The sequence below is a fragment of the Ochotona curzoniae genome, unplaced genomic scaffold (assembly GCF_017591425.1).
Source record: "Ochotona curzoniae isolate NIBS_2020 unplaced genomic scaffold, NIBS_Ocur_1.0 scaffold_4505, whole genome shotgun sequence".
NCBI lineage: Eukaryota > Metazoa > Chordata > Mammalia > Lagomorpha > Ochotonidae > Ochotona > Ochotona curzoniae.
Window position 1 is genome coordinate 7,005,429 of NW_024467118.1, and position 25,169 is coordinate 7,030,597.

Consider the following 25,169-nt stretch of genomic DNA (forward strand, 5'->3'; position numbering starts at 1 on the left):
GAGCCTTTGTACCTACATAGGCGAGTAGGAGGAAGTTCTGAGCTCCTGGCTTCCGCCTGGCACAGCTCAAGTCATTGCAACTGTGTGGGGAGTGAACTGGTGGATGGAAGATCTCTGTTTCTGTGTGTTCCTGTCTCTCTAACTCTGCCTTTCAAAGAGATAAACAGTAAATCATAAAAACAAAAAAAAATTTCCATCTAGTACCTTAAATATTACCTGTAACCCATAAACAGGTCTGCAGAATTAGTTCAATAATCTGTCCATATTATAGGGGAGGAGCATACTTCTTGTCCTCCAGCAAGAGAATGTTACTTCAGAACTATTCTTTTGGAGCCTGGTGGCATGGCCTAGCAGCTAAAGTCCTTGCCTTGAATGCACCGGGATCCCATATGGGCACCGGTTCTAATCCTGGCAGCTCCACTTCCTATCCAGCTCCCTGCTTGTGGCCTGGGAAAGCAGTGGAGGACTGCCCAAAGCTTTGGGACCCTGCACCCATGTGGGAGACCTGGAGGAGGTTCCTTGCTCCTGGCTTCGGATCAGCACAGCTCTGGCCTTTGTGGTCACTTGGGGAGTGAATTGTCGGATGGAAGATCTTTCTCTCTGACTCACCTCTTCTCTGTTCTGACTTTATAATAAAAATAAATAAATAGATAAAACGTATTTATAAAAAAATTATTCTTTTGGAGATGTTAATGGTTATCATGAAGGTCATAGCTTAGGTGAAGATCTAACATAGATTATCTTCAAAATCATCATCCTGAACTGTAATGTAATTTTTATAATAATTCCGAGTGAGTAGGATATGAAGTATTTTGACAGACTATACTGTTAGAATCTACATGATACTTTATACCCTCTGAGGATTTTTCTTGCTTAGTTGTACAGTTTCTATCCTAAGAGTTTATATTGTGTAATCTGTTTGAAATATATCTTGGAGCTTTGACTATAATAGTACTTAGTCCTCCATTTCATTGGCTAGAAAGTCAGGTTGATTGAAACTCACGTGAATACCCAATGTCTGTCCTCAGTTACCGTTTGATTTCTTTTCCATGGAGAATTCTGAGCAGAATTTGTAGTCCTCAAGTTGCCACTTACAAGTCCAGTCTTGGCCCACTAAGAACTCAACTTACACATTTTGACAAAGTTTTTATGGGAGAGAGAGCAGTTGTCTGGACATTTGAAAGCCAGCAATGTTCTCTGTTTGGAAGGTCCCAAACTTTAGTTAACTCAGAGGTTTAGTGGAGTACAGGGAAATCAACAAATTATGAACAGAATAGTGAAAACAAAGATAAAACTATCTGGATACAGCCCTGAAATTACACAGGTGTTTTTTTTTTTCCATTTTGAAGCTGCTTCCTGCATATTCTTGCACATGTGCACACACACACACGAGTGGGAAGACCCCTGGGCCAGCGGGAGAAAATGAGACTGGTTGCTGTGCTAGTATCTCTTTTTCCTTTTTTTCATGTACATTGAGTATGTGTTGAGCAGAATGCAGTATAAGTTTATAGGTCTTAAATAATCAAATTCCATAGAGTACATGGAGGGATTGACCATTCAGGAAGCAAGATTTATGATGATGCAAAAGACGCGTCCAAGTTGTGGTGACGTGGGACAGTCCGAGTTGGGGTGACGTGGGACAGTCCCAGTTGCGGTGTTGTGGAACTGTCGGAGTTGCGTTGGTGTGGGACAGTCCGAGTTGTGGTGGCGGGGGACAGTCCAAGTTGTGGTGGCGTGGGACAGTCCGAGTTGTGGTGGCGGGGGACAGTCTGAGTTGTGGTGGCATGGGACACCTGGTGAGGGGGCTTTCCTCCTTTGTCCTTCACCTGCATTTTGGACAGAGATTGAGAGAGAGGAGCATTTCCTACTAGAGAGGCCAGTTCCAGAGTGAGACCTGAATGTCTCCTAAGCCTTAGTCCGTTTCGATTTTGTGTATCACGCTTTTTGGGTTTTACTGTATGAAGTGTGTAGGCATTCACTGTTAGGAAACTCAGACTATCAAGTCAAATAGCACAGAATGTTTGATTGATGTTTAAAGTTATGGTGCAACTATGGAATTAAATCTTCCCTGCTCTCAAACATTTACTTTCCAGGAGTCAGTGTGTGTCTCTCTAGATATGTGAGAAAGCTTAGAATTAGTTAAATCAAGGACTAAAAATGCATTTTGTGTATGTGGATTTCAGGTATCTCTAAGAAGAATAAAAACAGAAATTGTTGTATTTATTGCCTTAATACTGCCAGTGAAATTTGGTTATGTCTGATGAAATTTTGGAGGTGAATGTATTCAAAGTACTGTCCTCTGGTACAAGTGGGGTGGTAACTCCAGAGACGAGAGTTCTTAGGATTTTCTTGGGATATGAATTAATTAGCAGTAGGTTAGTCAAGAGCTTATGATATGGATTGTATTTTTGTAATCACTATTGATAGTATTACTTAGATTGTAAGTCTTTTTTTCTTTTTGTTTTTTTTCTAGGATCGAAGCAGAATGTATGACAGTTTGAACATGCACTCTTTGGAAAATTCCCTTATTGATATTATGAGGGCAGAACATGATCCTCTGAAGGGTAGGTAACTTATATCATATACCACTGAGTACTTACCCCCCAGGTTTTCATGAGCACTGAATAGCACCTTTGCCAGCATCTTTTATGTCTTAATTAACAAAACTCTCTTGTGTATGAAATGGCATATATTTTCCTTGGTTGTGATAAAAATTCACCTTCCTTGGCCTACAATTTAAGAAATATCCTTTTTTTGGGTGTGTGCTGTCATTCACCAAAAGATGAAGAGTTGCCTTAAATGTGTATGTTAAGTGAAATTTTTCTAGAGTTCTGTGGAGTACAGAAATATTGTAACAAATAATCAATGGGATATTTGCATTCATAATTTACAGTAGCTTCAACCTAGAGTTTGCATGGGTTAACTGCTGCCTCAGCTTTCTTGTCATGGCATAGGGTTGTCAAAGGTGATATTTCTTAGTAGCCTCTGAAATGAAGAATAGTTTTTCATGAAATTTGGAACCAACTAGGAAAATAACCTAATGTCACAATGTTGATCTCCATAGGTTGATAATGGTATCTGAATTTCCATCAGCATACTTGTTTTGATTTGTTGCATGTTATGTCTATAAACTGAGTAATTCTTTTGCATTTCTTCAAATAATATGTCCCATTGCCCTTTATACTAATGGTGAGAACTCTAGCAAATTGTGCCAGCTTGAGTAATGAGAGACGGTAGTTATGTATTGCTGCAAGAAAGTTATCCCCACGCTGAGAAGCTTCAAGCAGCAACCATTGTGAGTTACCACACGTTGCTGCGAGCAGGAATTCAAGAGCAGTGCACATAGACGGATTCCACCTTAGAATCGTTATCAATCCAAATCATATCTGATTTTGTAAAATTTCTACATTTTTATTTCTGTAAAGCTAAGAAAGAATTTCCTAGAAAATTTAGCCTGTAAACTTTAGAATTTTGAGATTGGCAGAAAACCAGAAGTAAGGGGCTAAGTTGATAGTACCAATCTGCTATCTAGCCAGTTTGTGCTGTTTCTAGATTTTGCTTATAACAAGTTTGCCTTTATGCAATCTTAATTTTCTACATCATTTTTACAAGGGTTTTATCTGTTTTTATTGGCACATATTAAGTGTATATGTATATATGGGGTGGGGAAATGGTATATTTCCAGACATTCAACATTGTGTACTGATCAAATCATTACAATTAATGTTTTGATTTTCTTATTTCTTTGGCATCATTGAGCTCTTTTATTCTAGTCCGTCATAAAAGATACAAGTTATTGTAAATTGCAGTCACTCCACTATGCTATGAATCACTAACATTTCCTTTTACTTTCTTGGTACATGTTATCCAACCTCTGTCTTGTGTCCCATCCCAAATCATTTTTAGGCTCTAGTAATCACTATTTTATGTTCAGATCTGCATTTAAATAAAAGAGGAAACATTTATTTATTTTTTTTTTTTTGGAAAGTCAGAATTCTAGAGAGAAGGAGAGACAGAGAGAAGGATCTTCCATCCTCTTGATCAATCCCCAAGTGGCCACAACAGGCGCAGCCAGGAGCTTCTTCTGCGTCTCCCAAATGGGTGCAGGATACCAAGGCTTTTTGTGTCGTGCTCTGCTGCTTCCCCAGGCTGAGGCCACAAGCAGGGAGCTGGATGGAAAGTGGAGCAGCCAGGACATGAACCAGTACGCATATGGAATCACAGCACTTGCAGTGTGAGGATTTAGCTATTGAGCCATCACACTGAGCCCATCACTTTTTGTTTAATATTTACTTATTTTTACTTGAAAATCAGAGTTACAGAGAGGGAGGGAGTTGGGGAGACAGAGAGATCTTCCATCCATTGGTTCTCTCTCCAAATGCAACAAGAGCCACAGCTGGGCTGAACAGGAGCCAGAAAGGAGGAATTTGGTGTGGTTCTCCCACAAGGCTATCCTCCACTGCTTTCCTAGGCCATTAACAGTGTTTCAAAGTGGAGCAGCAGGGACTCAAAGGATACCACCATGTAGGATACCAGCACTGCAGGTGGAAGGCTGGCACACGCTGCTACCAGGGGGCCCCAGATCAACTTTGAAAAAAAGAAAAACAAACGAAAAACCCTTCCAACAACTTTGCACATATGAGAGAGGGCTTTTGATGTTTGTCTTTCTGTACCTAGTTTATTTCAAGTAGCATAATGTATTCCAGTTCCATCTATTCTGCTGCAAATGACAGAATTTCATTTTCCTTCTTGGGTAAATAATATTGCATTGTTTTTATAAAATGAGTGATTGTCCATGTGTAAGTGAGCACCTGCATTGAGCGTGTAACTGGCTGTTGTGAGTAGTAATGCAGTGAACACAGAGGCACTTTTTGGTGTGCTGACTTCCGTTCCTTTGGGGAGATCCAGAGTGGGCTAGCTGGAAATGTAGATTATACCGGTTTTCCTTAGGAAATATACCAATTTCTCTTCCCTCCAATAATGTGTAAGAATTAAAGACAGAATAGAACAAGAGCTGTTGAAGTTAGGAAAAAGAGTTTTGGTCTTTGTGATTCTTCCATGTTAGGGAGCTTGAGCAGCTCCGTGATGCTTGCTGATTATTTGTGTTGATGGTTTCATAAATGTTAAGCTTTTGGCTGTCTTTTGTTTCATTTGTTTGTAGCCAGCATTGAAGCTAATCTTGTAATTGCCCTTGTGTGAGAGCCTTGTTGTCTTTCAGTATTAACTGACAGTTCTGGTGGTGTTGTCTTGGATTCACTATTTTAAGGATAGAATCAGCCAGCTTATGGTTAAGATTAATTTTCCTCTTTTATGTCCTGATTTCTTTTGAAAGTTCTTGAAAATTCTAGTTAAGCCTAAAATCATTAACTTTCTTTTTTTCTTTAAAGATTTATTTATTTTTATTGGAAAGTCAGATTTACAAAGAGAAGAAGAATCAGAGAGAAAGATCTTCCATCCATTGCTTCATTCCCCAAATGGCCGCAACAGCCAGAACTGAGCCAATCTGAAACCAGGAGCCAAAGCCAGGAAATCTTTCCTGGTCTGAATATGGGTACAGGTATCAAGGCTTTGGGTGGTCCTTGACTGTTTTTGCTGTCCCACAGGCAAGGAGCTGGACGGGAAGTGGAGCAGCCAGGAGATAAACTGGTGCCTATATGGGATCCTTAGCTCCTAGAGTATTAACTTTTACCAATGGATACTGAAAAGTTTGCTTTTGTTTTTCCCAGTCTTTTAAAAAGGGTTTTTGAAGATACTAGAGAAGATATTCTTGCATGATTACCTCAATTTTTTTTCTAGCTGGGTTATAATTAAAAAGAAAACAAAAACTTAAAGTACCTTAAAAAAAGTGGATGCAGCATAGGGCTAAGAGAAATTTAATAATTAAAAATAATTAAAGAATTACAAGTCATTTAAAAAAGAATCTCAGGCACAGTGCGCTGGCTCAGTGGCTACTGTAAAATGAGACTGGTGCTTCTGCAAGTTGCCTATTTAAAATTTTCTTCTTGGACAAACATTTGGTCTTTTGGTACATTTGCTATTGGGAAGCTCACATCACGTGCCTGAGTACGAGGGTTCAAGTCCCGCCTCTGCTCCCAAATCAAGCCTCCTGTTAATGTGCACCGTGGGAGGCAGCCGTGATGCTTAAGAACTGGGTCCATGCCAACTTTGTTGGAGACTTGGCTGGAGCTGCTGGTTCCCCGCTTTGAGCTGACCCAGCACCGGCCCCTATGAGGACCCCAGCACAGGGGGGCTTTAGGGGGACTTTCTGCCAAGCCTGAGAGGATGAGTGCTGCCACAGGAAGTTTTTCGTCGTCTTATTCCAGTACAGATTCTACTGCCTCTTAACATAACACTGCATTTTCTCGCTCACCATATTCTAATCATTACACTTTTTCTCTGAGCTGAGTTGCAGTGGGAGTGATATCAGATGCAATGGAAGTGACATGAGGTGCAGTGGAACTGATACCAGATGGAAGAAACTAGAGTTTTCCATCTTCACATTCCTGGTCTTTAGGGCAGCACTTCTCAACTTCTCATGCCTTACAGAAAACCCTGACTTCTGCTTCATACATGTTTCCCACCCCTCTCTTCCCCCCCAAAAGACCAAGAAATGAATCTTATACTGTTAAAAACATTTAAGAAATAATTGCCATTTTAATATTTCCCCTGTGAGAGCTGATGAAAAAGAAGGGAGACAGAGGGAAGATTTTTAAAATAAATTGTCTGGTTCTTAATCATGGTGAAAATTTGTACAGAAATATGTAAACATAAGTGATTCAAGGATTATTTTTTTCTGTTGCTTCATAAGAAATTACCCCAACATCCATTGGCTTCAAACAAAGATTATTGCCTCACACAATTTGTATGGGTTAGGATGTGGGATCTGTCGTGGGTAACGTGCATGTCAATGATGAGGACTGGAGATGGCTCAGTGACGTGACTGGCACGTTAGGGTGGGCTTTTGGCAAAGCTCGGTTCACTGCCTCACTGCTGCTGCACTTGCTGGTTTCACCCTGCGTGCGTGAGAAAACTTGCAGGTGAATGCCTCACTGCCTTCTGCGACCTGGCCTGTCAAGTCTCATGGCAGTGGCTGCTTTTCCACAGCATCCTAGGATCTGCATAGGTTGACTGCTCAGTTTGGTAGGGATCTGATAGTCAAGAGAGTTGACTGTGAGAATGCAAAAGATCAGTGCATTTATCATGGGGGGCTACCACAGAGATGGAAGGCAAAGCTGTAACTCTGCATTTATTTTGAAATCTGAAGGAGAGCAGCCATTGCTCAAGGTGAGAGTTTGAGTAGGAAGAAGAGCAGTCAGGCAGATCTCTAGAAAGTGAAGAAAGTGAGTTACTGCCCTGGGTATTTATACTAAAAGAAGAACCCACCTATGCCCAAAGCACTGTACCACCACTTACTTCCACATCCCCACTCCCCAGTGGGTTTACAGATCAATAGATAGCCTCCCTTGATTGATGTTAAGAGTTTGTGTGATTCAGCTCACTAGGTGGGAGGACCCTAGTCTTACTGAAGTTTATACAGGTGTGAAGTGAGGACAGCCATAGAACTGTGAGTGTACTTTATTCCACTACGTGTGGCTTTGTACCAGATGCTGGCTGTGCATTGTGCAAAATGGACTTTGCCTCTGCCCTCATGGAATGTGTATGGCATACCTGGAAAAGATACTACACAAACACAGTCTGCCTGTCATGACAGTATTAGATAAACTGTGGAGGGAGATGATAAGGTTCTTAGATAATTGAGAGCAAACACTGACCTAGATGTGAAGTCCAGGAAGCTGAGACCTGATGCCTAAGCAGCTCAGTGAGGACAGCGTGTGCCAAGCATGGGAAAGATGGTCGCATTCGAGTAGCTGCAAGAGCTGCCCTGGCATAGCTTACTTACGGCTTCCTGATGTGAACTGCATGTCCCCCCATGCCGCTGCATTGTGGATCGTGAGCCCTCCACTGTCCTGTCCCTTCTGTATGTGGTATGAGGGCACTGACCTATCTGCTGGAACCCTTTTGCCCTGTTTTCTCTCATTTGCATTCCATTTTGTAATGAGCGTCATGATTCTTGGCTAACAGTTTTTCCTTCAAAGATAGAACAAGCATGGATTCTTTGAATATCCACGTGCAGTCTAGTAATTTTGCAGTTTTATATTTACAGACCTATTTGTAATAATATGTAATCTTGTTATGTATATGTGGTCAGTTTCATTCCCCTTTAAACAAAAGAACAAAACAGTGATTATTGTGGCACTTGCTTCACCCCTGCCCCCAACAATTTGAATAGAAGTCTTACTGTGTAAGCATTTTTTGCCGAAAACCATTTATGGCCTCCCCCAAAGTAAAAGGGCCAGTAGAACATTCCATTTCATCCCATGCAAGTTAACGTGAAAACTGAGGAAGTAAATGCTGTGTCTATGAGCAATTTCCGAGAAGATTGTCTCAACCCATCATCACCTTGACCAGTGTTCCCTGAATAATTTAAGGGAATTCAGGAAAAAGAATTTAGAACTTGGTTTTACATCAACACATGTGCAAATATGGATGCCATTCAACCCTTTTGTTTATCTGGAGGAATTTGCATTACTTGATTGCTTAGCTCCTGTTTTGAGCCATTCTCCGTTGCCTTCCAGTCATGCTTAATTAAAGCTAGTTTGGAAGTGGCCATGGAAATCAGGCTTCCCTGGTGGGCAGCGGGGATGTAGTTGTCCTGTAGCCTTGTCTCCTGCCTCCCATGGGCGTGCCAACAGCAAGCTGCATTGGAAGCAGACTTGCAAGACTGTTCCCGCACACAGCCGTTTGGCATGTGGACCCAAACAGGTGCTCTTTCAATGAATTCTCTTAAAATAACAATTATGAATTCAGAATATATGTGTGCATATGGAAAACATATTACTAGCACAGTACATTTTTCGATGATTCTAATGTTTTATCTCAATTTTAAAAAACACAACAAATGTTTCTTACATGAAATTTACAGTAATAAAAACAAGCACTTAAGATAAATAGGACAAGAAATTCTAACAGCCTAGTGTTTTTGACAGACTGTTTGAGAATCTCTTATAAAGATTTTCCCCAAAGTATAATATTTTACCCTACTTACATGTTTATGTTATTTTTACCAATACTATTACTAACTAAAGGATATTTTAAAATGCTAAAAATAAGTAACCTTTAAAATCAAGCCTCACAAATTAACACCTGCTAATATTTTAGTGTACTTTTTCCAATTTTTTCCTTTTCTGTATATAAACTTAAAAATATTTTTAATATTCAAATTTCTTTCCTCCCTTCAGTCTGCTGTTTAGCCGTTTAAAATATTAATTTAAAAAATATACATGTGGGCCTGGTGTGATAGCCTAGTGGCTACATCCTCGCTTTGCATCTGCCAGGATCCTATGTGGGTGCCAGTTCATGTCCTGGCCTCTCCACTTCCCATCCAGCTCCCTGCCTGTGCCTGGGAAAGCAGTAGAGCATGGTTCAAAGCCTTGGGACCCTGCACCTGTGTGGGAGACCTGGAAAAAGCTCTCTGCTGCTTAGATAATCTTAGAAACCACAAGTAGTCCCCGCCCTCCCTGTTTTCAGCTCCACATCTATGCTCAGTGTTAGAGTTGCTTGTTTCTGACCCTACCCCACTGCCTGCTACAATAAATGGCTTATTCATGCGGGCTCTTCCCAGCACACACTGGCTGAGGGTTTTGTTTTCAGTGACTTTTGGTCTACAGAGTTGGCTTCTTCTCAGATGTGCATAATTACAGCTGCCAAAACTTTGCTAGTTTGGTTTTTCTGAGATCTTGTTTCATCCTCCTTGTTTTAATGGGGTGATACATCTAATACTTGTCACTTTTGGGGTGTCACAAAGGAGTAGAGGTGAGATGTGTGTTGATTCACTCCACCATGTTCCATTGGAAGTAACTGTAACACCTACACAGCTTATATTCTTCCAGGAAGACTTTCTGGCAACCCATCAAGAGTAGATTAGAAAGAATTAGATTCTGAGAATTTTTTGCTTTTTAATCAGAGTTACTTTCTCATTCATTTTAGGCTCATCAGTTTTTTGCTTTTCAAAAACTAATTAGCATGTCTGTCACATGAGACTTTGTTACAGGAGCAATGGTCACATCGGTTTTTACTTTACCTCAAGTTGCATCTGTCATCATACCAAAGAAATGACAGGAGCATAAATATTATTACTATTACTACTAAAACTTTTTACGTGGTTATATATTTGTATCACTACTCCCCTATAGTTGAATATTCTGGTATTTCAAATGTGTGAAAAATTTTTTTCTGTGTTTATTTCCATAGGTTGATTGAATAGATAGTTTTTAAGGCTGTGAATGTTGTGAATGTACACAGATGTTCCTGCACTTGTGATGAACTGAATATATGCAATTCAGAAATGCATTTACTACACCTAACCCATCCTACATCGAAGCTTAGGCTAACCTGCTTTAAACATGTTTTACCCTTAGTGAGGCAAAAGTCATCCAACATCATATTTTGTAATGAAGTGTTGAATGTCTTATGTATTGAATGTTGTACGGATAGGTATGCTTCCTACCCCAACATAAAGTTTTAAAAATGTAAGTCAAAGCATTTTAAATCTGGGAATATGGATTACCAATTTATTTTAAAGATTACAGGGCTACTAGCAATGTTTGATTGGCAATTTATTATTATTAGTGGTTCTGAGCATTATTTCTACTTAAAACTCCTAAAGTGAATGTTTTTACAAGGGTTAGTTAAGTCTGTTTTAATTTTAGAAGCATGTATCTCCAGTTTTGTAGTAACTAATTGATGCTTCACCAGTTTAGTGTTTTCTTTCTGTAGGTGTTCATTTGCAATTACACTTGAACCACAAACCTTTGATCGGCTATGTTTCGAGGATTTCTTAGTGTATTTTCTTCTACTGTCTGGATAAACTCTTGAACTACATAAAAACTATTAGGTGAGCAAATACATGGGAGGATCCTGATTTAAGTGTGGATTCTCTAGATTAATTTCTCTTGACTCTAAAGCAAATTGATGGCTTTATACAGTCAAGAAAAGGAATGATTCTGCTCCTTGGTATCTAGTTCTTCGATTTAAGGGGTGTTTTTCTGCATTTTGTATAATCTTATTCTTAGGCCTTTAGGAGGCATACATTGAGATTTGAAAACGAGATTAGGAATGACTGTCCTGCCTCTTGAATGTGAGCAGAGACTGGAGTTATTCAAGGTTGATAATGACCACATTGTAGGTGGATTTTACCAGACTTCTTATGAACTTTTTAATTCTAACTAAATTTAGAAGTGAAGGTAAAATGCAGGTGCTTAAAAAAAGACCTGCAAAAGTATACCAAACGAGTGGGAGCAATGTTAAATCGCATACTCAAGGGAGGTATTGCATGTCTTCAACTAAAGAGAAGTGTGCATTTGTAAAATGTATACAAAATAGCATGTGCATATCATTTGATGAACATTTAGTATATGCAAGCAGTGTTTGAGGGGTCTGTGTAGTTATTAGTGTAAAAGGTAGCTATTTACCTTTCTTTTACAGTTGAGTGACTGTGGCTTATTCTTATAATTGTTGAAGTTTCAACTTGTAGTAACTGGTGGAATTTGGTAACTCTCAAGTTTGTACTTTTAACTACCCTTCTGTTAAATTGAGTTAATATTCTTTCTAACCTAAGCTTTTCCTAATTCTAATGTATGAAATAAATGTTTGTTTTTCTTATAAATTAAAATTGACAAAACATTGTTCTTCAGCAATTTTTTTATAATGGTTAAGAACGAGTTGACATTAAGTATGAATATTGGGACTTTAGAGTCCATTTACATATGGATAACAGCCTCTCCTTATCCAGCTATTGTGTCCCATGACCTTTCCCAACCCTGACCCCAGCAGATGGCTAAAATGGAAGAGCTTGGGTTAGAAATAATATTAAATAAATGGATGGCACAAGATTTTCATCATGCTGTTCCAAATGATGTACAGGTTAAAACTTAGAAACTATGAATTTCTGGAAGTTTCCATTTTATATTTTCAGACCACTGTTGGCCACAGGTAACTAAGACAGAAAACAAAATAATGAATGAAGGAGTACTGTTTTCATGAAAAAAGTAAGAGAATAGTTGTGGAGAAAAAAAATATTTCCTTTTACTTATTTGAAAATCAGAGAAAGAGGGAGAAAGGAAGGGAGTGGGGCAGAGAGACCTTTTACGTGCTGGTTTGCTCCCCAGTTGGCCACAGTGGCCAAGGCTGGGCCACGGTAATACCATGCCGGTCTCCCACATGGGTGTAGGGGCCCAGTCAGTTAGGCCAGTCTCCACTGCCTTTACCAGGCCTTCAGCAGGGAGCTGGGTCAGAAACAGAATGGTTGGGGACACAGGCTGGTGCCCACAGAGGACGCCTGCATCACCATAATGCTGGCCCTCAAGGAGAAACGTTATTTTAGCTAAAAACAGAAAGTAGAACATTGGCATTGTCCCTCCTTGCTCCAGATACTTAAAGGATTTAGAAATGAGCTCAAACAAAGGCTTGTTCCATGATTTTACATTTATTTAACATCTTTTCCCCTGCCCCTACCTGCAACATGTTTATATATCTACTTTCAGTTGAGCCCATGAGATGTTTTATAGAGAATGAAAAGGACAAAGTCCCTGTCCCATACATCTTCTGTTTTAAACAAATATAGAAACAGTGATAAAATGTTAGATAATAGTCGTTACAGAGGGGGGAAAATGCACTGTTAGGAAGGTGGAGAAAGAAGGAAGCTGCTTCTTATGAAGGATGGTCTGAATCGTGTCTGGAAGCCTGTGTGAGGTTAGTGGTGCAAGTTTTGGTCATATCTGGGCCAATGTATTTCAAGAAGATAAAAGAGAAAGTAAGAAGATCCTCCGTAGTGAGTATGTCTGAAAGGCTAGAATTGTCAGAATGGTAGAAGGTGCTAGATACTTGTTAGTGTAATCTGGTAGTTTGAGTGATAGGTTATATGCAGCTATTAGATTTCTTGGTGTTTTAATTACTCAAATGTGTGTTTAAAGTGGCTAACATATGTATATGTATTATAAAAATAAATTTGCTGTGCTTATTAACTAACACCTAGATATCAATGCATACTTTAAAACATTCCAATTTTAATTGCATAGTATCTTATAAAAAGGGAAGTGCCAGAAGGGGTACTGTATACACAGTTATTTATAAATATTAAAAGGAACTGTTGTGAAATTAATACCTTCTCTTTTCACAGTAATAAATAGTTGTTTCAATTTTCAGAAACTTTATGCATATTTAATTTGCATGACTTTATTATTAATTGGCTTTTTTTTTTTTTTTGGCTAAGATTAGGTTCTTAAGATCAATAGAAAACTTGGTAGGGGCTTTAAAATGATAGTTTATTTCACTTTAAGGCCATAACACTTCTAGAGTAAAATGGTGATCCTTATGAATCTGTATCTTTCACAGCCAAGTTCTGCTCCTTGGGCTAATGTGACTTCCATTTAGCATTTATGTGTGTTTTCCAACAAGCAGTAAAAAAGGAATTGAAGGCATTTTCTTTTAAGTATGCTTCCCAGAAATCACACATACAGCTTTTACTTGATATTCCATTGTCCAGATCTTCCACATATGTGCACATCTATTTCCAGGGAAGGCAAAAAAAAAATTTTTTTTTAACTGAGAAGCTCTGTGCCATCATGCAGTGATCAACTCTGTGTTTCATTGGAAGTTCTGTTACCGACGAACAGCTGATATTAGTGTGTAACTGTCAGTCTCTGCACCTTGCAGACAGTAGGAAGAAATAGGTGGTACAGCAATGTGTGTGTTCCTGTTGTTTTTTCCTGTATCAGAGTTTAGCATACCTAGTTATTAGTTAGCCATTCTATGACTTTTACAACAGGAAAATGCACCTGTGACCTAACATACATACATTTCTCTATATTATATTATAAGCAGTCATTGTTAAGGTAAAGACTAAGAATAGGAATACAAATTGCTTAGATTCAGATCTTTCCAATGTAACCTGCCATTACTGTAACATTGGTCACATTGTCTACCCGTTTGGGATATAATGTCGTCTTGTTTAAAATGAAGAAAATAGTATCTAACTCAAAAGATTGTTTTCAGAAGTAAGCAGCTGGTTCTAAAGAACTCAGAAAGATCACAGCACATAATAATCTCTCAAATGCTGTAGTTGTTATTATCACTTGGCAGGTTTATAGTGAAAGTATTATTCATAATATCCTAAGTAAAATCACCATAAAGATTACCTTGTAAATATATATTAATCTCCCCGACATGGTAGCCTAGCGGATAAAGTCCTCGTCTTGCACGTGCCAGGATGCCATATGGGCACTGGTTCTAATCCCAACAGCCCTGCTTCCCATCCAGCTCCCTGCTTGTGCCTGGGAAAGCAGTCAAGGATGGCCCAACGCCTTGGGATCCTTAACCTCTGTGGGAGACCCGGAGGAGGCTCCAGCTCCTGGCTTCAGATTGGCACAGCTCCAGCTGTTGCAGCCACTTGAGAAGTGACTCAGAGGACGGAAGATCTTCCTCTCTGTCTCGTCTCCTGTATATCTGACTTTCCATTAAAAATAAAATAAATCTTTTAAAAAAAGATATATTAATCTTTTTCATGTGAGGGAGTGGGAGAGTGATAAGATAAAATGAGTCTAAATGAGTCTGAAAAATTGTATTAGTTATTTGAAGAGGTTTTCCTCGTGAGAGTTACAATGTTGTACAAAATATACACATGTGGATGTGCTCCTTACTTTGCAAACTGGCATTTCTCTGAACTTTTCACATATGTTCCACCTTTTAAGTCATTCAGAACCAAGATGTCAAAAAACTGCCGTCAGGGGAAATATTTTGTAGTGTGTACCTTGGGATAAATAAAATGAAAAATGAACTTGTTGAAGAATCATTATGTGGTAATGGAAAGTTGAATGTCTCTCAAGGTGGAACTAGGATTCAGGATCTGTTTAGTTTATCTTTTCAGCAAGTCTGGCCTTAATTCTTGAGTTTAGTAACCTCTGTGTTGAATATATACATACTATACTAGACTAGACATAATGCTTTTAACACCTGTCAGATTCTGTTGATATCTATTTGTGCTTCTCTCCCCTGTTCGCTTACTTTTTGTATCCTCTGTATCCTGCACTCTACTGGTATGAAAGACAATTAATTTGTTAAGCTGAAAAATAAGGCAGGTTGCCACTTTTGTAGTTTTTTGTTGTTGTTTTGTTTTAGACTTACATATCAAATCAGAACTAACAGTAAATTTTCTTGTGATCTTAAATTGATATTGATGTCCATGTTGGAAAGCTGTGCTTGCTAACTCTTCTGTCTTGTACCTCATTTGAATATCCTACCAGTTATACTTCAGTATCGCAGCAGAAGACTTTGTTCTTATGAAAGCTTTGAGGTGATTCATTGTATCATTTAGTTAACTAATGTCATGCTGCATGAGGCTCAAGAGTAAATAAAAAGTGATGATTTATCCTTTTGAAGGATTGTAACACTTATCTACTTTGCTGAGTCTGAAACCAAATTTGTTAGAATTTACACTCAGATTGAATGTGTTTTTGTATGTGCGTATCTCCCACTCATATGTTTTCATTTTAATGTCAAAAATCAATTGTCTTCAAGTCATCCCTGCATTAATAGATGTTCAAATTCTGAGCAACAGTGTGTCTTATATGGAGTAATTGAATATAGCAAAGAACCCTTGGAATATATGAAACACTGTTCAGTGCGGGTCGTGATGAGCTTTCTCCTTGCTTTCTATGTTAAGATTTTAGTTGTTTTTTGATGTAAGAATAGAGATACCTTTTCTTCAGGCTTCATTTTGAAATTTGAGATATAAAGAGATCTGTAGAGAAAATTGCAGACAGCTTTAACAAGATTAGAGCAATTCACATCTCATATTAACTTTGCAACATTAGGACACCTGCATTGTTTTCACGTTTCAGAAAACAAGCTTCATTCTGTTGGCGTTGCTCCCAGACCACATTGTGATCTTATGATCTAGGAACGGAGGCTAACTGTTTTGTTTTTTTAACTTTCAAAGATAAATTTAGTTAACACACTTTGAGTTAAACATTAGCCTTTTAGTTCTTAAAAAAAAGGAAGAAGTACTGTGCTCAGTAATGTCCTCAGCACCCCCTTCTCCTCTTCTTGCTTTTCAAATAGTGTCATTATACTCAGGTGCTCCTTTTCTGTCTTTTTAAAGGTCGACTGAGCTATCCACATCCAGGAACTGACAATCTGTTGATGTTAAATGGTAAGTTTTACATAAGCATTTTAAGTTTCTAGTTGACATATTAAATATAGATAATTACATCTCAACATACAAATTTAATTTCTTAACTGTAAAAGAACTATACCATTGCTTTGTAGAGAGCACAATTAGGAGTTATATCTAATATACTCCTGTCCTACCTGGCAGACCTTCATTCAAGTATGTTTGGGCAATTGGTTTAATACAGTAGCACATACTTTAGCAGAGGTTCTTGTCTGAATATTAGCCTTCCCATTAAAAGTTTAGGTAAATTAACTGAATTTGGTTTGTTTTGCTGTTTGTGAAATTGGAATACAGCCTCTAGGTTTTTGTTTTGCTTTGTTTTTTGTTTTTGGTAAGATTTACTTCTTTATTTGAAAGAGAGAGAGATGAATCTAACATTTGCTGGCTCACTGCCCAGTTGGCTGCAACAGCTAGAGCTGAGTCATGCTGTTGCAAGAATTCATTGAGGTGTTTGCAAGTACCTAGAACTTACTTGTTAGTGTGGCAGGTGTTGTATGTTTAAGAAATATACTAACAGTTATGTGAATATGGTGGTTTTACTAACTTAGTTCATTTAAATTGCAAATTTTACACAGTAAAGTGCACCAGAGTAGAAGAATAACCTTCATTAAAGTGTGTTTTCCTGTTGGACAAACAGTCATATATTCACAGAATCATATTACTTACTTCAGGTTTGATTATGGGGAGCAGAGGCAGAGGATTAAAATATCCTTCACAAATATTTTTAAGTCACAGAGTAGGTGGGGAGAAGGATACAAGAAAGGGAAGGACTATAAAAAATAGTATTTATATTTACATTATGAAAATGAAACGTCATTAAAAGGGTCTGTTGTATTTCAACTCAAAATTTCTTAAAATAAAAGGCAGTGATGTTGGGAAACAAAGAATGAAATTAAAGTTAGCGTAAAGCTAGACTGTGAGAACCCAGGTAGACTGTAGTGACAGAATATATGAATTAAGTTCAGTCACCTGGGAGATTATCAGAGAAGACAGAGGAGTAAGGAGGGCCGAGGAAATAAAGTATTGGACGAGGTGATTGGTTTGTTCAACATTTGACTATTATGTCTTGTCCCAACACTAGATTTTCTAGTTAGTGTGAATCTTTAAGGATAATGAGGGCTACAATTGTCAAGATGCTGTTGGAATCAGTCTTACTGTTCTAGGCTGAGCCCAAGTCCAGGCCAGATTTAGCAATAGTCTGGTAGGTCACTGCAACTTTATGTTTGTTGATTAGAAGAATACTAGGAAATATATTTCTCTTGCCTTTTAAAAGATTTATTTATTTGCTTGAAAGGCAGAATTTAAAAGGAAATGGGAAAAGTAGATCTTCCATCTGCTAATTTACTACCCCTATGGTCACAATAGCTAGATCTGGGCTCATCCAAGCCAGAAGCTTCTTCTGGATATCCCCCATGGCTACAGGGCTCCAGGCACTTGGGCTGTCTGCTGCTGCTCCCCCAGGCACATTAGCAGGAAGCTGGATGGGAAGTGGAGAATCCAGGAGTTGGACTGGTACCCATATGAGATACTGGAGCTCAAGGCAGTGGCTTGACCTATGCCTCAGTCCTAGCCATAGGAATTTATGTAAATACATCTTTACTCACTTTTTGTCCATCAAATAGAAAAGGCATGTGTAATTTGAGTAGCAGTAGCTGATCTTCAATTCTGAATTTGTGACTAAAATAATGCTGTTGAAATTTGAGATATAAAAAATAGCTTGCATTCATTGTTATTCCTTTGGCATGATTTATAGAATAATGATTAGGTAACAATAATAGATCTTTCTAACATTCTTTGGGACAAGTGAAGATCATTTGCATTTCAACTTCTGAAAAAGCAGTTTTGTAGATCAAAAATTATGTTTGAATCCATTTCACATTCTGCTGGAGTCCGTTTGAGGTACCTGTTAGATCATTTACACATGTTCGTAGATACTGACTGGATAGTAAGTCTGAATACTCGAATATGTGTCAGTTCTGTGTAAGAGCTTAGCAGCCATACTGTTTTTGCTAAGCACTGTTAAACTAATAGATGATTTTGATTTTGTCAGTAGCCAAATGCTTACATGTAGTTTAAGTTAGAGTGAAGAGTACTTTACCACTTTGTAGAACACACAGATAAGACTATTTCAAGCAAAATTTGTATCTTGTGGAGAAACCTACTTTTGCGTTATTTGAACACTCTAAGAGGTTGTTTTTTTAAAAAGATTTATTTATTTTTGTTGGAGAGACAGATATACAGAGAGGCAGATCTTCTGTCCAGTGGTTCACTACCCAAGTGGCCACAATGGTTGGAGCTGAACCAATCCGAATCCAGGAACCATGAGCTTACTCCTGGTCTCCCACGCAGGTGTAAGGTCCCAAGGCCTTGGGCTGTCCTTGACTGCTTTCCCAGGTCACAGGCAGGGAGCTAGATGGGAAGCGGGGCTACCGGGATTAGAACTGGCACCCATATGGGATCCTGACAAGTTCAAGGCGAGGACTTTTAACCACTACACCATAGCACCAGGCCCGATCTCCAGAGATTTTAATGCGTGCTCAGTAGGAAGCCTGGCATGAAGTTCTGAACTTTTTTCTAGCGAGTGACTGATAGAGGAAAAAGGAAAAGGAGGTACATAAAAATGTGTTTAGACTGGGAAGAGAGAGAATTGGCTCCAAGGAGAAAAAGTTTCTCTTACTTATTTGGAACTTTTTTGGGAGGTAAAATGAGGGTCACGGAAAGGAGCCAGTTTATAACTACATGTATTTGAACTATATTTCCCTTGGAAATGAGGAAATTAATCAATGTTAAGACAAGGCTCTTCCTCTACAAAACATATATCAAGTATCATTAAATCTGGAAAGATACTGTGGTGTCTCACAGTATACAGACCTGCTTTTTAAAATTATTGTTCTTTTATGTGTCATAGAATTAGTCTATAATTAAGCAGTTAGATAAATATGTTATATTATTTAACCAGCAAGTGTAGCAGACAAATGTTGTTGACTTTAAAAATCCATAGATAGTAATAAATTCTGCCATCAATACTTTTTATAATGGTTAAATCAGTAGTCCATAGCGGTTGATATCACTAATGCTCAAAAACAAATTATCTGGGTTCAGGCCCAAGTTTTCTGTCTCTAGCTGTGCAGCCATGGATAGCTTTTATACAACTTGACCTTGATTCTGTTTTCTTCATTCCTAAAGTGAGGAATGGCATAATACCTTCCTCATGGCAAGTATTCTGATTCATTCATGTAAAATACCCAGGACCATTCCTGAAGGTCATTGTTACCTGTGACAGTTGGTGATGGTAACAGTGACAAAGGTGATTTGAAAAGACTAAAATTCATGTCCTGGAAGTAAATGAAGTAGCTGCATATATTACACAAGTGACTCTGAAATATCACCAATGTTTTCAGCTTTTCTATAAATGTAATGAAGAATATATCAAACAAAAAGGGCTTATTTTATGTCTGAAAGCAAAATGATAACCATATAGTTGATATAGCTATGTAGTGACAAAATTTGAGTCAGTAAATTAAAAAAAAAAAAAAACTTCACTAAATAAATAGTTCCTTTTCTCTTAAATGTGATGCCTTGCTCCCTTGAGGATACCAAGATGGCTTGATGGTACACAGATACACATTCAAACCAAAGCATGGCTGGGTCCAACATTGTGCCTAATGGCTAAGACACTAGGGCTACTTGGAGCTCTAACTGCTCCACTTGTAATCTGCTTTTTTGAAGTGCGCCTGGAAAGGCAGTGGAAGATGGCCTAAGTACTTGGGTTCGTGCTCCTCTCATTGGAGACCTTCAGCCTGACTCAGGCCTGGCTGTTGCGGTCATAGGGGGGATGAACCAGAGGATGGAAGACCTCTGTCTCCTTGTCATTCTCTCTTCCAAATCAATAAATCTTTTAAAAAATAAGTAAAAATGTGACTGTTATAATTAAGCAATGCTAGATTTTAAGAAGTGCTCCCTTCAGCATAAATTCTAAAACTGTAACGGTACTGAGAGGAGAAAAGGTGAAATACAAAACTGACAGAAGTCTGTGATGTCATAGTGATGCCCTTTACTAAATAATGCTAGAGCCAACACTGTTGCCTGACGACCTAACGCGTCACCTGAGATTGCAGTGTCCCGTATCAGCACTGGTTTGAGTCTCACCACGCACCTGGAAAGAGGGGACAGATGGCGCAGGTGTTCGCAGCCCCATCCCCATTTGGCAGACACAGTTGTCATTGAGCTCCTGATTTCAGCCGACCCAGTTCTGGCAGTTACAGTCCTTTGGGAAGTGAACCTGCTGTTGGCAAGATTCCCTCTCTTTGCTTCCCTTTCTCTATCTCTGCATTTCAACTGAGTAAATATTTTAAAGTACTATATAATTAATAGTATAGTTGTTAGGCATATAGGGCAAACTTTGTAAATACCATAACTATTTTCATAATTAATTAGCATCTGAATAAATTTTAAAGATTCTTTCAATAATGGATAGATAAGGAATGGGATGAAAGTCCAGTAGTCAGACGGCGTGCTGTTTTAGTGCCTGGGGTGGCGCTCAGAGCCCTGGTTGCTGGATCCTTAGCAGATATCCAATGTTTCTAACATATATATAACATATGTGTTATATGTGTTATAACATATGTTCTCAGTATACGTTTACCCCTTTAATATCAGTAGTAAAAAAGCAAACCAGTCAGAAAAAGTTCCCATAATAATGGGGAACAGTACAAAAAAATGAATCTTTCTAGCATTTGTTTCTATTTTGATTACACTGTACACTCACCATTATCCTCCTGAGAAAAATAGTATGCATGTGGATTTTCTTTTTTCTTTTTTTTTTAAATATTTATTTATTTTTATTATAAAGTCAGATATACAGAGAGGAGAGACAGAGAGGAAGACCTTCCATCTGATGATTCACTCCCCAAGTGACCACAACAGCCAATGCTATGCCGGTCTGAAGCTGGGAACCAGGAATCTCTTCCAGGTCTCCCGTGCGGGTGCAGGGTCCCAAAGCTTTGGGGTGTCCTCGACTGCTTTCCCAGGCCGCAAGCAGGGAGCTGGATGGGAAGTAGAGCTGCCAGGATTAGAACCAGCGCTCCTATGGGATCCCGGCGCATTCAAGGCAAGGACTTTAGGTGCTAGGCCACACTGCAGGGCCTGCCTGTGAATTTTCAAACAGGGATTGAGTAGAGAAGTATGAGAGAGGAGAATATTGGGAAGCTAGATTGATGTTTAAATTTGTCAGTATTGCTCATATACAACCGTATATGTGAAGAAGAGCTTGTATACTTTTTGAGATAGAAGAAATCACATGAATTTTTTACTTAATGATGAAAATTTTATCAGTAATGAGATTATATTTCTGATGACATGCTACAGCCACACCATGTGTTAAGTCATAACGACAGAAAACTTGGACAGCGACCAATATCCCCCCGGCCCCCACTGATAGAAGTAACTGGAGCATGTGCCAGATAAAGCAAATTCCGTTTGGAAGTTGGAATAGATTATGATTTTGAGATATATCGACTCAGTTTTGGGGTTTCAAGCTGAAGAGAGAAGAATGGTTTTAGTTTCTCATAAAAAGAACTTTATTCTGTATTTGCAGCTGAATTGATATGATGGCCCTTCCTCCAGCTACAGTAGCTCAGCTGCTGCTTGAGCTGAAAACTGCCACATAAGGACAGAGTCCCTGAACATACGTCATGTCAGAGTCAGAGACCCATTCTGTTTCTGCTCTGTAGTTGTGAGTTAGAACCTGAGTCAGGTTATTGAGAGCTACAGAATAAATTGTAAAGTTTATGGATTAGGGGAGATTTTCACACTTTTCTCAGCCTTATTATCTTTAAATAAGTAGACACACAGTCAATATCAATAATATGTATGCATGTTTACACACACATGTGTGTCATATAGCCTGTTCATTTTTTTAAAGATATAATGTTTTATAATAAATTCTTGAGTTTAAAGGAACGTTTAAAAGAAGTCTTTAGACATAGTAGTCACTTAATTTGCCTTTCTTTCTGGGGTTTCTGATAATTCTGCTGAAGCTTTCTGGTGGCACAGACTCCTGAAGTTCATGTGGAAGTACTGCTGGGAAGGAAAGTGCACACATCAGTGTGGAGCAGCATCGTGGCAAGCTGCTTATTTCCATGACGGGAAAAAGCAAATGTTTCACATGGTTTAGCTTCATCTGCAGTCAGCTCTATTTTTGGTAATGTGGAGACTTGGAATCTGAGAGTTGGCCAAAAAACAAATGGAATGGCTCTTTACAAGATTCTAAAATTCTTCAGGTATTAGATAAAGACATTTTCTAAATAATTAGGTTCAAGCTTAGGAATTAAATTTATATGTTATGATTATTGGTGTATATTTTCACAATTTTTATAGTGAATAGCCTCAGCTAAGAACCAGTTAAAGTGAATATGATATTAATTTTTCTTAGATCACATTGTTATCATAAATCCATTTGACTTTATACTTAATGAAAACAGCATAATTTTCTTTATCAATCTTAAAGTATCAACCTTATCCTTGAGTGAAATTCATCCCTCATCTTAAAATTACATTGGATTAAATGAGACCTGCGTGTGGGTGAGCAGGAGACGCTACTTCCGAGACTTGTGCTATTAAGTGTTTGAAGGCCAATCGACCATTTCCAGGATTAATTAAAGCTGTTAAGACTTGCCAGGGAATTCGTTCTTTTGTCTGTTCTTGATAACTGTTCTGAATTTAGTTTTAGCAATCTAATCATGTAGAGTTATCATTTTGAAACTTTTTTTTTCATAAGGCAACTATATAAATATTGGAAGACCTTACTTCCACTCCTGTCCACACCCTAATCTAATATATAGGTCAGATAAGCCATGAAATTAATCTGCCAGGGTTTGAGGTCATTGGAGCTCAAGGACAGGATAAGTATGCAATAGATTATATAGTTAAAAAAAGACGCTAAAACACATAGATCCAAAAGATGTTAGTTTGTATGGAAAGCTGTGGTGCATAGCGTATGAGCGACTTCATAGAAGCATGAATGACTACAAGTTGACACATTTGTTTTTTTGGTATTTTTAATTATTACGGATGAACTAAGGCCTTATACTCACATTATAGACACACTTTTCTATGTTAAAGCCTTACTATAAAATTTAGAACATAATTTATAAACCTTACATAAAAAGTTATACTTACTGTGAAGATTATTTTACTTAAAAGCAACTTGTGGATTTTATCAAAATGGCAGTTGATTATGAAAAAAGTAACTATTTTTTTCTTGAAATTATATAAAGTACTGGTAACTTGTTGAAATGCCTTTTTGCTTTTTCTTTTACAGTGTATAGCATATATATACTATTATTCTATGATGATTTTAATATTTATTGGTACCCGAATTCTCCTATTCCCAGAGGTAGACCTGTAAACATTGGGCTAGAAAGCATTAGTAACTAAGTAAATCATTACTGTTATGGCTTAACTTCCTTTATAATCATGCTATGTGGGCTTTAATTTAGTAACAAAATACAGTTGCCTGATCTTCTAGAGTTAGTTTAATGTGTCTTGAATCTAATAACTATGTATTGGATTTTATATGACAAACCATTCTTTCTGATAAGTAGAAAAATAAGAATTTTATTCAGGTTGTTTGCATTCATTGGGAAAATTATATATATATATGTATAAGCCTCCCTGTCATGATCAAATCAAAGTTTGTTGATTTAAACACAAATAAGAGTAAATTGTGTTTTCCTGTTCATTTCACAATCTTTTATGATTGAAGTAGCATGTGTCTATTAAAAGGGCATTGTAAATAGCAACAGACCCTGCTTTTTATGTGGTTACATTATCATAGCTCTTAAAGTAGCACTGGTTCCCAGTTGCCTGCATAACTTTGTATCACAGATATTTGAATATGTGGGCTTATTTTTAGTTCTGACATTTTACAATTTGTCGTTTGTTTACATGCAGCAAGGAGTTATGGGCGAAGACGAGGTAATTCATTTATGTTTGCTATGGTGTAACTGTTTCTAATTGGGTTTTACTGATCAATGTTGTAATTATCCCAGAATTTTAATACAGTGTTCAGAAACTGACAGAAAAATTGTATTTTGATCCAGAGCTCTTGACAGATTTTAAATTGTTAATCTCTTAAATTTTATTTTCATATCCATCTTGATTATTCAATAGATTTTCTATTTTAAATGGATGAATTCATAATTTCTTTAAAATTCTGTTTTAAAATAAAGCTCATATTTGCAATTCTCATGCGTAAGAAATGTGTGCAGTAGGTATCAGATGACGTGCGAGCTGCGATTGTAATCTGTGAGCTGCGCAGTTTAGTCTGTGGTCTCTGACAACGCTGGAGTAGCAGAAATAGCACAAATGCTGAAGAGATTAGCACTGATTTATAGAAATCACTGTGCTAACCTTTCTCTTTCTGAGATTGTCACCGTTTCTACTGCACATGCCTTCCCCCCCCCCCTTACAGTAATAGTACCCCTTTGAAGTTGTGGGACACTGAGGGGAAAGCAGGAAGTATGTGATACAGAGCTATTATTGAACTCCACTGCAAAGCTTGGCTTTTTTTTCCCCATGGGCAGAGATTGAGAGATAAAAATGCAAAATAGAATGAAAAAAGGCAAAAGTGATTAGACATGACTGGATTATCTTCTGAGTGAGCCGTCGGCATAATATTTACATGGCTGTTTGTTCCAAGGGACGCTTTGAATAAAAAGGTCCTCTCAGGAAGACAGACAATAGTAGTTAAATTTATGTCCTATACTACAGAATGAATTTCTTATCCTCTCTTTCTAAATATGTACTTTGAAAACAAGCAAGTGAATCTTTGGACACCATTGACAACTAAATTTAATATTTTATATTAAATGATGTTTCC

At 38.0% G+C, this 25,169-nt stretch overlaps 1 protein-coding gene across 6 annotated transcripts in view; it reads left to right on the forward strand.

Moving 5' to 3' along the window:
- CPEB2 (cytoplasmic polyadenylation element binding protein 2) overlaps positions 1-25,169 on the forward strand; it is a 59,077-nt gene that overhangs the window by 13,363 nt on the left and 20,545 nt on the right. For 3 of the 6 annotated variants that reach the window (XM_040966167.1, XM_040966165.1, XM_040966168.1), the window contains 3 exons: positions 2,474-2,564; positions 16,217-16,267; positions 24,242-24,265. In XM_040966167.1, coding sequence (XP_040822101.1) covers positions 2,474-2,564; positions 16,217-16,267; positions 24,242-24,265 — 166 coding nt within the window. The remainder of the gene's footprint in view (positions 1-2,473; positions 2,565-16,216; positions 16,268-24,241; positions 24,266-25,169) is intronic. The other 3 variants (XM_040966169.1, XM_040966166.1, XM_040966170.1) reach the window with 1 other exon arrangement.